This window comes from Crocodylus porosus, unplaced genomic scaffold, assembly GCF_001723895.1.
Source record: "Crocodylus porosus isolate Cpor-Errol unplaced genomic scaffold, CroPor_comp1, whole genome shotgun sequence".
Taxonomy (NCBI): domain Eukaryota; kingdom Metazoa; phylum Chordata; order Crocodylia; family Crocodylidae; genus Crocodylus; species Crocodylus porosus.
This window is the reverse complement of record NW_017728922.1, coordinates 15,607,605-15,625,770: the sequence shown is the minus strand read 5'-3', so window position 1 is coordinate 15,625,770 and position 18,166 is coordinate 15,607,605. Positions and strand designations below refer to the sequence as shown.

At 46.6% G+C, this 18,166-nt stretch overlaps 1 protein-coding gene across 2 annotated transcripts in view; it reads right to left on the bottom strand.

The window, feature by feature from the left end:
* Positions 1 to 18,166, bottom strand: part of RALY (RALY heterogeneous nuclear ribonucleoprotein) — a 267,642-nt gene that overhangs the window by 34,318 nt on the left and 215,158 nt on the right. For both annotated transcript variants that reach the window (XM_019539722.1, XM_019539723.1), the window contains exon 3: positions 17,593 to 17,665. In XM_019539722.1, the coding sequence (XP_019395267.1) occupies positions 17,593 to 17,665 (73 nt within the window). The remainder of the gene's footprint in view (positions 1 to 17,592; positions 17,666 to 18,166) is intronic.

Here is an 18,166-nt window from a genome sequence, read left to right as displayed (position 1 = left end):
CCCCTCGACCCCTTACTTACTGGCACTGGAGCAGTGGTGCTGCAGCATGCTGCCTGGCACCTCCCTGCCTATTTGTATAAAGAGTATTTGGAAAAGAACAACCCAGATTCTAAGCTAATATAAATTATCCTGATTCCTTTAACCTCAACAGAACTGCTGTGGTTTATACCAGCTGGCTTTGTCAGAGAGGGTAAGCCTTGGGAGATGGGTAAGAATGAAGAGGACATTCATAAAAATCTTGGTTAGAGCTGCCAAGATGTTTTAACACATTTCCTCCCTCACTAGGACACAGGCCATGGTTATGAGAACAAAGTTGGTTCTGTTTTTTTAGATTTGAATTGAATTTCAACCAGGATGCGGTGGGTTGCTTGTCTAGTGTGCTTAGCTACCTTGACAGTGAGCAAGTGAGGATGTGCATACATGTACGCATATACTAGATCATAAATAGCACTTTTCTTTCCTGTGATGCATCCTGGAAATTTGATAATATTCTCTTCACACTGCAGGGGTTTTTCACAAGGCAGGGCAAGACACATATGGAAAGCAGAAGGTTTTCAAAGCATTGCAAAAACACTAACTGCTTGGTTGATGTCTGATGTCGTGGCACACAACCATCCATGGTACCTCAAGGACGACTGAGACTGCTGAATGTCTCAGGTACACCCTATTAAAGTGCAGCTATTGCACAGCTGATTGAGAGCATGCTCCCTGTAATAAGACAGGTAAACCAGCCTGGATAAAATAAGAAGAGATTCCAAGATTCACTTCTCTTCAAGTCCAACAAAGGATGGATAGGAAATGGCTTTTCTTTCTCATGAAAACAGGAGTCTTTTTCTATTTTGCATCAGGCTGAAACTAAGATCTTTCAAAAGAATAATTAAAACAACAAGAAAGAAAGTAAGAGAATCAGTCCTTAGACCACCCAATACCCTCATGATTGGGACACTCACTGAGAAGGTGAGGTATTTGATATGAATTAAGTGAAAGAATTGCATGAACCTGGGTTTCCTTTATCTTAGGCAAGTACCTGTATAGGCATTTCTGGGCTTCACGAGCATCTTGGGAAGACTAGAAATTCCATCTTGGGTCAAAGAAATCTGTCTACTGTCAAAACTGATGCTAAGTCCCAGGAAACTTTACAATTCATCAAGTCACCATTTGCTGATAAAACCTTTTTTTTCCATCAGGATTTCCCAACCAGCTCTCATTCCTTTGTTCTCTGGGATTCTACAGCACTGCTCTGTGCAGCCAAGCAGGAGGCCTCACTTTTGTCTCTTTGGCATCAGAAGCACTTCTTGGTGTGTGGCTGGGGCACAATGGGTTTAATTTAAAGATTTGGGCAACAGGCAGCAGTTTATGGGGAAGCACATATTGGGGTTTCTGAGTAAATCCATTCTGCAAGTTGGAAAGTTTGGTGTAGCAGCCCATGATCATAATGGAAAGGGCAAAGGTAATTCCAAACAAGGAAGTAACTTACAAAGCTAGGTTCTGTCCAGGTAGCAACTGCTCACCATGCCACTAACTCTTGCACAGCAAGGTAAAATCATATACTTCCCCTAGTCTGGAAAGAGGTGGGTTAAAAACGGAATGGTCACAACTTGTCCACATCCTTTGTATGGTGTGGGGGAAGGGAGGAAAAACTGAACATAGTACTCCAGATGTGGTCTCATCAGTGCAGAACAGAGAGGAATAATTACTTATCTCAAGCTGCTGGCAACACTCCTATTAATCCAGCTCAATGTGCTGTTAGCCTTCTTTGCAACAATGGCACACTGTTGATTCATATCCATCTTACTGTCCATGTAACCCCCAGGTCCTTTTCTGCAGAGCTGCTGCTTAGCCAGTAGCCATGCTCAGTAGCCATGCAGATGCTTGGGCATCGGCACTACACATAAGTAAGGAACTACCAAAACTGAGGTGTCAGGAGATGAATTTCTTGGGCCAATCATGGGCTTATCACAGCAGTCCTCCTGTGCCTCTGATTGGCTAAGGGGCTCCAGTGGCCTTGGTTTTCATCACTGATTAGCCAAGAGGGCTGTCTGTCATATGGTCCCACCCCTCACCACTGATTGGTGGAGCAGGGTGAGGCCATACAATGGGCAGCCCTCTCAGCCAATCAGCAGCAAGAGGTGGGAGGGAGTGTGTGTGACTGCTATCTCGGCTGCTTCCCCTTGTGCTGGTGGCTCCCCTCACCTCCCAGCAGGTTGCCAGACCAGGCCACAGCAGCCATGAGGATTACTTAATCGCACTGGGAAGCCAGCATTTTTTTTTTAGTAATTTTTTGGGGGGGTGGGGGGAGCGGTTGCAGATCTCATGACAATGCCCCATTTCATTGTTTCCACAAAATCTGCAAAATCACAAATTGAGTGGGTCTCTATGCATAGGTTAGAGTAATTGACATTTGGGCAAATAACTGAAATTGGATTCTATCCCTAGTGTCCACATTTTAAAAGACATTGAAAAACTAGAGGAGGTGCACAAAAGAGGCAGAGAAACAATTCAGGGGCAGGTAAAAATGCCTTACAATGAGATTCCTATTAGAAAACTCCATCTGTTTAGATTATCATAAAGAAGCTAGAGAGGGGACTTGATTATAGTGTCTAAGTACCTTCCTGAAGGGAATATATTGGATAGTAAAGGCCTCTAATCCAGTAGAGAAAAGCAGAACAAGAACTGATGGCTGGAGGCTGAAGCCAGGCAAATTCAAATGAGAAATAAGGCGCAAATTTCTGACAATGAAGACTATTAACCATTTGAACAAATGACCTAGGGAAGTGCTGGACTCTCCATCTTTTGAAGATATCACTTCAAATAATGACTGGATGCCAAGGCAAAATGATCAAATGGTTCCTTCTTGCCTTAACCCCTGTGACTCCATAAATACATATGCCAGTGAGAAGGCAGGCAAAAAAGAGCCCTCCCCTTGTTCAATGATTACCATTCAATCTTAGTTTTTCACTCAGACTGCATAAAATACCTGTAATTCCTCTTTAGATAGGAAGTGCCCCACTCCTGATGGATCAGTGGGCCTGACTCATGGCTCATAATATGACACAATTTACTCAGTTAATGCACTGTATAAGGGAAGTAATCAGTGTAACAGACGGCCAAGATGGGGAGGCAGGATCTCACCAAACAACTCCATTCTCCTCCATAAGGAAGGGGAGGACTTTCTCTTTGTTCATTGTTATTACTGTTACATTAATCCACTACAGCAGAACTCTGTTTGCTCACCACCTAATGTGTTGTTTTGCCCCTGACAGTCATGGAGCAGAATTAGAAACAAAGCCAGGTTCTCAGATGTTCTCATGGTGAGATGATGGTGTTTGCCAATTCAAGATCATACCTTCCATTTGTCAATCCATCCAGCAAACCAAATTCATCCCTAGGGCAGCTCAGCATTTGTGACTCTAGCTTTGTTAGGAATAAATTGAATAAATGTTGTGTATTTGTCAAATAACTCCTGTCTAAAGGGTTTACGGATCTGTTCTATCATAGCACTAACAATAAAGAAAATTGGCTAGTGATGTAAGAGGAGGTGTCTGTGCCCCCAGGGTCATCTGCCATCATATATGTTGCCAGTAGGTACTTACCTGGTGCTCCTAAGTCCCTGCCTAATGGTGTACAGGCTTTATGATGGTCCTATGGACTAGGAACAATTCATCCCTAGTATGTCTGTGATATTAATGAGGAATTAGGTAGAACAGCCACTATTGTTACTTGCCTATCACACTTCATTTTAATGAAGGGAAGTTGACTTGATCTTGAGGGAGGAAGCTTGGAGCTTGATTCTGTAGGGCATCTGGCTTTGGACAGCAACAGGCCCCATGCAGTGTTGTTAGATCAGTCGTTAAAGGGTTCCAAAATCTCCTCTACTGATGTACAGTGGTACCTGTGAGCCCTTTGGTAGCACATTAAGCAATGCTTGCAAGGGGCAGTTCAAGTGAGCCCTAACCAGCACTGCTGAAAACCAGGCTCAGTACATTAAACACATTTTCAAATCTAACTGAAAATTGCTGATAAAAAAGAGTGTCTTAGACTCAGCCATAGACTCAGCTATTTATCTGTGCCTGATAATTTCACAGCAGGGACAATACATCTCTGTGAGACAGACATATCATTTTTCAGTGATCCAGCAGGGCTCCCTTTGTGTACGGGAAAAAATTCTGCAATTTTCCAATCAGCAGGCAACACTAAGGACTACATCTCCTTAAAAAAAATAAACACAAGCAATTAGTGAGCCAGTTCTGTTCTGCAATGCTCTAAGGGTGTAGCCTGAGAGCCAGTTCCTTTTTTTTTCATCTTATTTTTGATGAAAGACCTTTAAATACCTTATTTCTTTATGATCCCTAAGGGTTCAGGATGGTCAGACTGAAAGACACTGAATGGCAATTTTCAAAGCTTTGTGGGGTCATGTTGCATCTGGGAAACTTGCAATGCTGTCTTCTTGTGTATGTACGAATTTACAGGTGTAAATTTGAGTGGTTGCTAAGAGTTATGATAAGCTCTTCTAGTTTTGCACATATGACATAAGAGTTGCTTCTGCATAAAATCTGAGTCTGTGGGAGATCTGAGGGAAGTAAAGTGAATCCTCTTCAATAGACAGAACTGTACTATGGTTGCTGCTCCAGTACATGGGCAGGCATAGTTGCCTCAGCCCCTACCTGTCACAAATGTAGTGTTGGGCCCACCAAATTTGCATATGTGCAGATCTTTTCAGCCATCTCCTGTGCTTCCCAATAATCACCATGCATAACTGTCACAGGTAGCTTAATGAAGGCATGTAGGGGGTACAAATGAACTGCAGCATGTCTACATGACCTGCAGAACAGCCCACATGGGAGGGAGGGTCTGGAAGGCTTAGTACTGACCTTTTGCACCAATTTTTGGGGTCAATTTAATGATGGGACACAACAGAGGAGGAAATACCTACCTTGCCAGCCTATCTGAGAGGAGAGCCTTACTCAGACCGATAATAAAAATGAGCCTGGTCCCTGTTTGTGTGCATCACAATTTGTCATTACATTTTAAGACTCTTGCAATCTCTTAGGTCCTGTGCACTTGGTTAAATTCACTTGCCTATTCTGAGATAAACAAACACCCCATTAAATACATCCTTTTAATGATACAAGTTAGAATGATGCCACTGGGGACAGGAGTTTCCTGCTAAAAGGTCAGAGAAAGTGCTATCTGGCTTCATGTGGTTGCTGACTTTTCATTTACCTCTGGTCACTTGTACATTAGTCCTTGCCATGGGCAACTGGTGCCACTTTAGTCAGGGGGGTATATGCCCCCCACCATGCAACCAGTCCCACCGACTGGGAAGGGGGTCCCCATGGGCGATCCTGCGGACTGGGAGGGGGGGCTGTGATCATTGCAGCCGCTTCTGGGAGCAAGCACCGGGCAATCGCTGCAGCTGTTTCCAGAAGCAGCAATTTGCTGGTGCTTGCAGAGGGGGCAGCAGCGCTCCTGCCTGCTGCCCCCTGCCCACTGCCTAAGCAGTGAGCATGGCCATCAGAGGGTGCATCGGCGCTCTCAGGGGTGCATGTGCATTCCCGTGCACCCCCTACATGTTGCCACTGGTCCTTGCCCATTTTGAAGTACACAGTATCAAGCAGCATACTAGCAGAGACAGAAGGTGACTCAGGAATGACAGGAATAGGTCCCAAACATAAATAATGTGTGCCCCCTGTGGCTGGGCAGGCACAGTGGCAGTGGGAGCATGTTGGTGGTGGCAGAAGCATGGTGCCGGTAAACAGGGGAGCTCCCACAGATGCTGCTGGCACTGTTGGCAGTGGAACGGAGGATGGGTGGTGGGGGTGGTGAGTGCCAACCACGGGTTGGTGACTACCTGCAGATGCCGCCAGCAGTGTCGGCAGCAACCAGTGGGGATTGCAGACCGTCCGCAGATGCCACTGCCGGTGTTGGCGGTGGGGTGGCTAGTGGAGACCACCTGTAGGCACCACTGTCGGCAGTGCCTTTTTGTAGAAGGTACACCACCACGCTCAGCAGGTGCATGTGCATGTGCACCAGTGTGCACCCCCTATGTGTTGCCCCGGTCCCAAAAATGCCCAGGGAAATTTTGTTTAGATATTAATTGCTTATGCTAAAATTTTTTACTGAAAGACAAAAGATTTGAGATCTAGTATGTGAAAAATACAAGGTATGATCGAGATATGGATCACATTTTTAAATTAGAGTCATTGTCTGGGGCTTTCAAGAAATCATGTTGCAGGATCATTCCTGTTGAAACTATCCCAAACAAATGTTTGTCTAAGCTGTGCTTAAAAACTTTTAGTGACAGAAGTTCCACAACCTCTTTTGGTGATTTGTTCCAGTGCTTAACCACCCTCAGAGTTTGAAAGTTCTCCAGAATATCTAATCTAAAGCTTCTTTCTTACAATTGAAGCCCATTACTTTTTGTCCTACCCTAGGGACACAGAAGACAATCCATCACCATCCTTTTTATAACAACCCTTTTTGTATCTGAAGACTGTTATCAACTCCTCCATCAGCCTTCTCCTCTCTAAACTAGATAATCCCAGTTCTTCCAACCTTTCCTCATACATCATGTTTTCTAGACCTCTAATCTTTGTTGTTGCTCTTTCCTATTTGTGCCCATCTTTCTTGAAGTGCTGTGCCTCAAACCAGACACAGTACTTCAGCTGAAGCCTTACTAGTGCTAAATACAGTGAATGAATCACTTCCCACTACTTGTACTAGTGGGGCTTTTTTGCCACAGTATTAAACTGTTACATCATATTCAGCTTGCAAACCACTATAATCTAATAGGTCCTTTTCTGCAGTAAAGAAGCCTAGCTAGTCATTCCCCATTTTGTGCACGTGATTGTTTTATCCTAAGTGTAGGACTTTGAACTTACTAAATTTCATTTATTTTCAGATCTTCATTCTGTTCTCCAAAGCGTTTGTTACCCCAGCCAGTTTGATATTACCAACAGATTTATTAAGTGTACACTCAGTGCCATCTTTCAGATCATTACTGAAAATATTGAAGAGCACTGCCTTTAATACTATTTATCCTGGACCTTAGATCAGTATACTGTTTTGGGCCTATCTTTTATCTGATCTGTATTTGGGAAGAAGCATTTTTATAGAAAGGTATTTCCCGTGTCCATTGGCGACGTGAGATTGGCCATGCAGCCCCTGGAAACCCAGCTGCAAAACGGGAAGTGCCAGCAGAAATGCATTTCTGGTTTCACTGCTGACTTGGTGATCAGCTGTGGGGTACTCCCCACACCCCCGTGTTGGCAATCTGGTGTCCCCTCAGACTTGGGAGAGACCAGTCAACCTCCTGCCCCTTCTCTTTGCTTTTAAATGTTTAAAAGGTGCCTAAAAATCTGGCATGTTTCTAATTTGAGAGGAAACAGATTGGTAGTCGGAATGCAAGTGATAAGTAAAGGATGCAGAATAAATGCACTTAAATCCATATCTGTATGGAATGAATTTATATATGGATACAAGGGCCCCAAATATATTAAAAAACCCATATAAACTATGCCTCTTGTATATCAATATAAATATATATAGTTGGCCAAATTTGCCCCGATATGCTTTCCCTGCATTCCCAAGCCCTCTTAAATCTGGACTAAATCCTTTTCAGTAACTGCAGTTGACACACGCAAAAATGAGATCTGGCTCATAGAATTCAGTGGAATGTAAATCTGACCAGGCTTAGACTTGGAGTATGGACACCAATTTTCATATAGACCCTTCCATTTATTTATAGGTACAGTATATAAGCCTCTTGTGCACAGGTATCTATTCACATACTGTACTGATACATCCATTACTGTATACATATGTATGGAACCTATACAGAGATAAATTGTTCCTTGGTAGTTAAGGAATGTTTCTCCATCACTCAGGGCTATAATCTTTCCTTCCAGGCTGAGCTGTATGGCTCTAAAATCAATGTGTTATAACTCCAGAATGCCAGCTGCCCTCATACCCATTCCTTTCCTCCCAGTCTGGCTTGCTGGATTTTCATTTCCTATCTGTTTGGGGGGGATAATGGTTTAGAACAGACAGCAGACATTAACAACTTCCACTCCACAACTGTTTGCAACAGTTTGTAAGCCTGTAGCAAACAATTTGATGCCATCATAAATCATATTTACAATAAATGCCCTGTGGGCAATGGAATGGTATGTAAAACACAGAGCATTATTATAATGGGCTTGCTTTGCAGATATTAGATTCCAGATAGTGTTCTCTGAACTTAGAAAGGGCATGGAAGGCAATATTTTAAGTGAGAGGCGTAAGACACATCCAATAGTTGGAATGGGTGTGTCTTTTTTAAGGGTATATAGCCAGGGGTGGATCCAAGTGGGGTGCACTGGTGTAGTCACACTCACTCTGACTTGTGGTCTACCCAGAGTTCAAAACCAATTTCCTGGTAATGGCATCAGCATTTCCATTTTGGCAGCAGTGAAGAAGGCAATTGAGCTCACTGGTCCTTCAAATCTACCTGATTCCTGCTGATTTCTTCATTCCATAGGTGTTAATGATCCCCACTTTTTAAAATGGTTTTGATGTTCCACTAATCAAGCTAACTTTTCTTTTGCAATTCTGCTCTGTTAGCCACTCCTGGTAATGTAGCTCCTATTTCATAGCTCTGCAGACTGTTTTAACTTATTCCAATAAAGTTATATTTGTTTTGCTTCAATCTTATACTGAATACTAGCAAAATACCCGTTATGAATGACTGCGGGGGGATGGGGGGAGGCAGGGGCAGATACCGCTTCTCCCTCTGCTGCTCTGTGTCCTGCCCCGATCTCCCAACATCCTGCTGCTGCTCTGGGTCCAGCCCTGCTTCACCCACCCCACCCCACCATGGGGAGTGCCTGGCAGCTGCAGGCCATTGTGGCGGGGAGCATGGTTCACAGCCTCAGGTTGCCATATAGGAAGCGGGCATGGGGGCATGTCCCGTCCCGTGGCCACATGCTACAGGTGGTGGGCCCTGCCTATGTCGTGGATGCCCCCACCCCTTCTGGCACCCTGGGGCTGTGCACCCTGCCCTCCTGCACACCCTGCGTGTCCCACCACCCAAAGCTGGTGGGTGACCCAGGCTTGGGGGAGGACATGGCACATAGGGACAGGGACATGCCCCACACCGTGGCCATGTGCTGTAGCTGGCAGAAGCTGCTTGTACTCCCCTGCCTGTTGCCTTCACAGCACCCTTTGGCCATGCACCCCGCTCCCCCACGCACAGGGCACACTCTCCTCCCCCGTGCCGGCTTCCTGTGCAGCACCCTGTGACTGCACATCCATGAGCCACGCCCCACTGCGGCCGCAGCCGGTGAGTGCTCCCCACGCAGGGGGGCATGGCTTGTGGCTACAGGGTGGGGCAGGGCAAGCAAGGCGGGTGTGGCTCATGGCCGCAGGGTGCTGTGAGGGCAGTGGGCAGGGGAGCATGCCCTGCCCCGTGGCTGTGTGATGAAGCCAGCTGGCGCCGCCCACGCCCCACTGCCTGCTCTTCTCACACCACCCTGCGACTACGTGCCCTGCCCCACCCTGCACAGCCGCGTACCCCGCACCACCCTGTACAGCCATGCACCATGCCCCCCTGCACAGCTGCAAGCCACACCCCTGAACCACCGGTCCCCTGCAGCAGGGAGCATACCTTGGCCCCCACCACCTCCGCCTGGCTCTCTGTGTTGTAAGGCTTCGGGTGGTGCATGCGCAGTGGGCCCAGAGCGTTATGGACAGACACACAGCCAGAAGTGGTAAGGCTTTTATTATATTAGAATTAGTATATTAGCATATTAGTAAAGCTTTTAGTTAATTTTTAACAGGAGAAAAATACATGCTGTTTTATGTGCATCTCACCAGCAGCACTCCCACCTTTCAAAATTCTAGATCAGCCCATGTATATGGTACTCAGGAATCCTGAATGGACAGTCCTAGAGCCTAAAGTCTTCCATCCAACGTAACAAAGGAAAAGGCAGTCTGAACATCCTCCACCGTGACCTTCTAGCCTGGTTCAGCTTTGACTTGGAAATACCAGCCGTAGACCATGACTTGGCTGTATCTAGGCTGAAACTTGCAGGGGTATAAACGCAGCACCTTTAGGAGCCTGATACAACTGTGGGTCAGTGCAAAATTGTCTGTTGGGGATAGGAGGGGCTGGAAGGATAAGATCTAGGAACTCATCAAGCAGAAGCAGGAAGAGGAAACCGAATGGAAGATGGGAAAAGGGAGAAGGTATTCATTTGGTGGAAGTTTTGGAATGAAGAGTCCAGGGACTGGAAGAGGAAAGTTTTTTTTGATCTGCATGTACCTATGAAAGGATAGGGATCCTGAGGTTTTGGTCAGTTTTGGCCACTGTGAGAGCAGATTAATACAAAAGAGGATTCCTATTTGTGGACACAATTTTTTTTAACTGCAAGGACGTGTGTCCAGCTGCGTGCCAGGCGGTGAGCTCAGATGTACTCATGGAGGTGCAAGAGCTTGGATGTGAATGTGCACCTGAAATGTGGTTTTCTGAAAGTTTGGCTCAAACCATCAATAGATATGTCAGCATTTTCCTGAGGAGAGGAACAATAGGTGAGGCTGACCTACCAGTCATATTTGGCATTTTTACACATGTAAGTGCTGCAGCACTGAGCGCTTTGAAAAGAGCCTGCCACTGCATTGCTTGCAGTTGTATAAGTGGCAAAATGCATGTCAGCACTCAGAAAATGGCAGCAGTGTGCTTTTGAACTACAACACATAGGTGTTTTAGTTCAAAAGCACACCATTGCCATTTTCTGTGTGCTGATGTGCATTTCACTGCTCATACAACTGCATGTGGTGCAACATAGTTTGCATTAGCTTGTGGGAGGTGCTCAAAAGCAGTGGGGTGCTGGAGATCCACCGCTTTGGAGCAGACTTGATTAATCAAGTCTGCTTCAAAGCGGTGGATCTCCAGTGGATCTCCAGCACTTGCAGAAATTGAGGTGCTGTAACCTCCCAGTCTCCTGCAGGAACTGACGTGCTGTAATCTCCCAGCCTCCTGCAGAAACTGAGGTGCTGAAGGGAATCCCAGTATGCCCCTTGCCACCACTTTTGATATTTCTGTCTTCAGCCTCCCTGAGACTCAGAATATGGGACTTCCTTCCTGCAGTGGCTTCACAACCTCATTTCTGAGTTTGGTCTGTGTAAACAGGAGTGCATGGACAGGACATGCTTGAAAGTTATGATCCCTTGGAGCACTGAAGATGAGGAATAAACACACCCTTAATCTCATTGGCCAGAACACACTGCTGGCAATATCCATGCAACTTAGGGTATGTATAAACGCACATTTTAGTTTCTTTAAAATAGTGGTTGTCTTGGTGATGGCAGAAACCATCTATTCCTCTATGAGCTGTCATCTACTGGCAAACTGGCTTTAGTCCTACCCACCTTTTTTCCCGCTTGGGAGAGCCTATTAATTTTTTTCTCTTTATTATTTCAGAAAACTTCTTTCTGTCCTAAACTGGGGGCTCTCAGCTCAGAGGAAATCTATCACCCCACACTGTAATTAAAAATAATAAATAAATGCCTGCTTTCCACTAATCGCTACCATGTAATAAAACGTCCATCCCCAAAGCCACATTTTTCTGCAACAACAAAGCGGTGGGATGCCTGCCAAGGAAATGCCAATGAAGTACAGGAAAAGGGAGAAAAGGAAGCTTGTTCCTTTGGGGTGACACATTCCCTCTGCAGAGTGCCAGCAAAGCTGATGAGCCATTGCCTGGCTCCCCATTATACCATCATGGTTTTGTTTCATTTTTTTGTTTCCCTTGTTCTTAGCTCTTTTTCTCTGTCCATCTCCCTCTTTTATCCTCCTATATCTTCATTTCCTTCCTTTTCCCCTTTTCCCCCTAGAAGTTGCTCTGACTCTTTTAAGCAACTTCTTGTGTTCATCTTTTTCTTTCTTGCAAGGAAAAAAACCCCACTGTAGATACAGGTAGTAGAAATCAGTGCATTAAACTAATGTGCTGAAGCACATGTGTAGATGCTGACTGGGAACAAATTGTTCCCAGTTAGCCCAGGCAGCAGGGGGGCCACAGTGGGTAGGGAGAGTTGTCCCAGTTCAGGGGGATGCTGCCTGCCAGCCATGTGGAGATCAGGACCCATCCATTTTACATTCTTGGAGAAGAAAAAGAAGTCTGGAGATATCTTATCTGATGGCCAAAGTCAAAATAAGAAATGGGTAAACCAAAATAAGAAAATTTAGCTTGGGAAAAGAGGAACAAGCAGTAGCAAAACTAACCCCATTGAAGAATGAAGTAAATATCGAAAATTGGGAAATTCTAGTTAGGATTAATCATATATGAGAAGCAGAAATAGGTTTATAAGTATGCATTGTAGGGAATGGCTTAAGCTAATTATATAAGAAATGTGGTATACAAGCTAGAGACAAAGGTTCCCAAAGAAATCCTGACAGCGATCTGAAGAAAATTTGATTCTACGCAGAGATCAAACATAGAAGCTGGGAGCCCCCGAATGACACTTCATGGCCTGATGTTGTCGAGGTTGTTGTACTTTGGGGTGGTGAACATGTATTGCTTTTAACTAACTGTGGCCGTCAGACTTCAAGTATCTGCTCTCGAGCGGCCTTAGCTCGGGTGGTAGGTGTTGCGCGTTCTCTGGGCTTGCGTCTTTGGCTTAGCAGATGTCTCCTCCACGACTTGCCTTCTCCACTCTTTCCTGCCACAACTTGTTGGTTCTTCAGTGGGCGGGGTCAGTTGTCTGGTTCGCTCGGTGGCCCACGGTTCACCCAATGGTCATTCATGGGGCTCCGCCACCCCTATACCCCAGCCTCACTCCACCTCGTGTGCATTGTTCCCCATTGGCCTCGGCCCCTTCTGTGGAGTCGCACCCTTCTGCCAGCCGTCTGCTATGACTGTTTGCCCATGCGCGACCTGTTGTCTCAGCTCTGCCCCTACCACTAGGAGTGTCCCTCCTGTGACCTTCGGGGGGGGGTCAGTTTCCCCTTGCCCTTACCCCGCCTTCCTCTTTCTCTCCAGCCCCTTCTTCTGGGGAAACATAAAGAAAATCTCTGAGGCTCTCCCCTTAGCCCCAAAGTCAGGGAACTCAAAAGGTCATCCCCTTTTCAACCCCTTCACATGGGGAAACAGAAAGACAAAATCATTAATGGAACTTTAAACATAGAGCTGCTCCTTGGCGTGACTGTACCCTGCTTCTTCACTTTTCTCCCCCCCTATTCTAGCTCAGGGAAGCTCTTCCTGTCCTCAGCCGTCCCTGGGATTTCTTCCCCCTCCGTTGCTGACCCGGCTGAAAATGGCGGTGATACCCACCCCGATTGTGACCACCCCAGGACTCCTTTCAGGGTCCTTTCCTCCGGCGTGATTCCCCACTTGCCCTGGCCACTGTGACACTCCCACCTGGGATCCCGCCGAGTCTCCGGTCCATGTTCGGGCAAGGGGTTTCTGCCGCCTGATGGCCTCCCATCCCTGGCTCTCAGCAGGTTGCCCTGCTCCAAGCTGCTTCCATCCACTCCTGGTTCGCCAGGTTCTGTAAGACCTGAGGTAGGGGTCTACTCCCTTCCCTGGGCCAGCTGGGGTCTTTTTCCCCTGCCTCTCTCTCTCCTCCCTTCCACAGCATCGGCTGCCATTTTTATCTTTGGAGGCTGGCGCTCAAGGCTGACATCACCGGCTGGCCCTAATTGAATAAACAAGCAGCTGACGAGCCGCGCAGGCTTTCTTTCACTCCTGCTGCACTGTCTCCTGCTGTAGGTAAGTGCTTGTCATTACCTTTTGTACGTCCCTCCCTGGGACACTAACCATAGCACTAAAACCTGTAAGTGCTAGAGCAGTGGTCACAAACCAGTGGATCTCAATCTACCAGTTGATCTTGGAGTTGATCTGAGGCTGAGGTGGGGGGCTGAGTGCCCGCGTTCATGCATGCATGTGACCTAGCCCATCAGGTCAGTCTGTGGGGGAGGGAAAGGGCGGGGACTAGATCGAGGCCCCTGCGGTGAGGGACAGCGCTGCAGAGGCAGGAGCAGGGCTAAATTGAGTGAGGCCCTGGCCAGGTGGGATTTACCTGCTGGTGACGCGTGGTCCTACATAATTTTTTATCCCTCTGCCTCGATCTGCTCTCTCCCCTTCTCTCCCCACAGACTTACCTGGTGGCTGGGGGTGGGGTGGGAGCAGTGGGTAGCAGTGGCAGATGGTAGATCTTGGGTTGCTTTTAAATGCCAGAGGTAATCTCCTACTTAACAAGGTTGGAGACCAATATGCTAGAGGCTTAATAAACATGTTATTGGTTAGAGGGACTGTGTTTTAGTTTTGGAATTAATACCTGATACGAGGCCTGGATTGATGTTACTGGATGTAACAAGAGGTACTAGAAAATGGCATATTAACCTATTGCACTGGAGGGATGTGTGAAACAGGCCATATATGATTTGGATTTGGATTTGGATTCGGCCTGAATCGGGGACAGTGATTCAATTTGTTGATTTGGATCACTGTCCTGATTTGATTCAGCCAAATCCAAATCTGAAGAATCAATGCTGATTCAGAGAATCAGCGATTTGGCCATAGACACAGCTCTAAATGTTTTTTCTACATACCTTGAGGTACCAGGAACGGCTCATGAATGCTGTGATGCTGGAGTGGATGGAGCGTCCTACAGGAGTGCGGGGGGCCCTTTCTGGGTCCACTTCCAGGTTCACCACTGAGCATACTGGGGGACCCCCCGCACCCTCCTTGCTCAGAGATCAGCTGCAGGGAGACCCCAGGTGCCACCCAAGACCCAGGAGGCACCAGTCACCGAGCCGGGGGGCACGGGGTAGCTTCTCGCATGCTCTCCGGTGGACCTGGAAATGGACTGGAAGTGCTTCTGGTCCACTTCCAGGTCTGCTGCCGAGTGCACAGGGGACCCCTCCACATTCCTGTGGGATGCTTTATCCATCCCACCATCTCAGCATTCATGAACCACCGGCTACCTTGAGGTACGTAGAAAAGACATTTAAAGCTGTGTCTATGTCTGAATCATCGAATCTTTCCAAATCTCTCTGAATCAATTTGGAGAGTTCCGATTCAATTTGGAGAGATTAAAATGTGTCCTGATTTGATTCGTTTTTGGAGATTCGGCTACCAAATTGGGCAGAATCTCCACCGAATTGAATCAGCGACCAAAGCTTTGCACAGCCCTACTTCACAGAAATTGCTGTGCACATGTAGACAGTGATGCTTGACTGTGCATTAGATTAGTCTAATGCAGTATTTCCCAACCTTTTTCATCCCATAGCACACTTACACAGCCTTTTCCATCCCACGGCACACTGACCAGATACGGAGCGGGGGGCAATGTGGCATGTGGTCAGACAGAGAGTGGAGGGGGGTGGGGGGTGGCTGGGGCACAGTGCCTCTCCCACCCCACCCCCTGCAAGGTTCTGTAGCACACCTGGTAATGTCTGAAAGCACACTGGTTGGGAAACACTGGTCTAATGTGCAGTACAGTAAAGCATCTTGTGCAGATGTACCCACGAAGAGGGGCAAGCAGGAGAGAACTAAGATAACTCCAGTTAGGACACCTCACTGTTTTCTCTTGCCTATCCAGCAGGAGCACAGAACAGTCTTTATGGGCAGGAAATTGCATGACAATTGCTTCCTTTTTGCTTCCATGTTTGGATTCACTGCGCTGAAATTACTCTGAAGTTGAAGGCTGAGATATTCAAGGTAGCCTAAAGAGATTTTGGCACATAAACATCATTCAAAGGCCTCAAAAGCTGGGATCCTAATTCCCTTGGTCTTCCTTTTTCTGAAAAACTGCTTCTAGATCCCACACCCTCTTTAGGCAGTCATGGCTTTCCATAGTTGCTGGTACAGCCCACACTTAAACTGCTCTTGCATTAGTAGACAAAAGCTCTGTAACATGTTACCAAACTGTAAGGCTATCCAGTGTCCCTGCTGTTCCCTTTTTCCAGAGCTTTCTGTGTATGACACTTCAGTAGACTGTGGTAGGCAGTGGAAATGTCCTTCTCTCATTTCTAATTCCCTGATTCTGCCATTTCAGTATCAGCAATGATGACCTTGTCTTTCCTCCTATCTAACACAGACCCATCTGCTTTTGAAGAGTCTCTGACTGATGGCAAGCACTCTCACAATTATGATACCAGCTGACTGATCTCGGCAACAACAGGAGGCCTCAGGGCAGTGGTAGATGACACTTTAAAGTGGGTTTAAAGCAGGTTAAATGCCTTCTGCATCGCTTTAATGGCACTGCTGTTTGCACATTTGATGGCGTATTGCACATTAATTCCAGCTGCTATAGCACATTCAGCGGTGTAGTGAGCTTTAAATGACTTTGGGACTTAGCAAATGACTTTGGAGTACTGCAAAGTAAAATACCTCCAGAGAGTTTTAGTTTCCTACCCTACAGCCACGGAAGCATTGGGTTCCATATGGCTCAGAGGCTGTGCAGGCAGACCATGCAGGCAGCCTGACAGCAGGCAGGGAAGGCAGACTCCACAGAAGGGGAAAAAAAAGAGAGGCAAGCCTGATCTCCTCCCCGCAGAGTCTGCCTACCTGCCTGAGCTGCGCAGGGGCCTGATGCTTCCCTCCACAGCTGTAGTGCCCCCTGGGACTGCCAGAGCCCGGTGCCTGCAGACAGGTACCACCTGAGGGTGGGGGGAAGTGCCACTGCTGTGGAGGGACGCAACAGCCCCTCCCCCCACAGCTCAGGGACCACTCTGCCTGCCAGCAGCTTGCTCTCCCCTCCCCACTGCTGGAGAGGCAGGTAAGGATCAGGCTCTGAAATGGGTGTACATGACACAGAGGTTTACTTCACCCTAAATTGAAGCGATGTTTTTAAAAAACCACACTTCAATTTAGGGAGAATTAAACCCCCATATTGTGTATAAATGCCCTTGGATAATAACTTAGGAGACAATGGCTTGTTTCCCTTTCATCTCCAGATGGGGCTTTTCAGGGTATGGGAACTGAGCTAAAAAGCAGCAAGTGAAAAGAAGATTAAGATTTGCTTAAAGTAATTATGTGAATAAAAAGGGAGATGAAGGGGGAGGCTGTGGGAGGGAAGGTTTCATCAGCAGCAGAGTCCGGGTGATGCTGCATAAATCGTTCAATACACATGAAAATTTCTGAATTTGCCAACTCTTTTCTTTTGAGGTGCACCTTCTCCCAGCATCTATGTCCCATAGATCCTTCTGATGTGCATCTATGTCCTATAGACCATTCACTCCTCCTTTCTGATGGCCCAGTGTGGAATCCCACAACACCACAGCTTCCTCTTTGGTGTCATCTGGTCAAATCTTGCTCTGATAGCTAGTGCCATATCCTTTCAACCCAGCTGTACTCACTATAGCCTACAACAGAGACTGTGGGCAGCTTATGGTAACAGTTTGGGTAGCCCAACTCTAACACAGGTTACATCAGGAAGAAGCAAATACACAGTGGACAACACCAGGTTTATGGCATAGAGGTTTCATGGAGCATACAGCATCAATCCCGTGAGTGTGAATTATCAACCCGGGGAGAAAAATCTATGGTTCAGACCCACTGTTGAAAATATCCTGCTATTTTCCTCAGGGGAGATGAAGCATTGAAGACCTACCTGTACAAGGTGGAAGGTGCTCTCTTCAGTCCTTTGGGTCTGTTTGGTTTAGGCTCCCCAGCCATATTGATATCTAGGATGAATAAAAATGCATAAATAAAGTTTCTGTATTAAAACATACCACATGCCCACACAGAGCTGTCTTAGAGAGTATCTTGCCACACTCATTCAAACAGCAGTCCCCCACAGCATATGGTTCAGCTACCTACACATAAGAACTCCCTGGCTTGCCTAGCGGGGAGTTGCATATTGTACTAATCAAACAGCTTTGCTGAACTTCCTTGTCTGTTAGCACCTTAGGAGTCCAGCTGGGACTCAGATGCATGTGGAATACATTCATGCTCCCTGCAAGCCTCTGCTTCATTATGTAGGCCAGTCAGCAAACCACTAGCTTCAAAGTTGAAAATTCACTGCACACACATTAACCCAGAGTCCTAAAAACAGCCCAACTCATCTCTCTCTAGGACTGATTTCCAAAGAAAATTCAATGCTTTCATTATGAAGTCTGGATAATACATAACCTTCCTGGTAGTTAACAATCTTTCTCCCTTCTTTCTAGTATAATATTAATTGA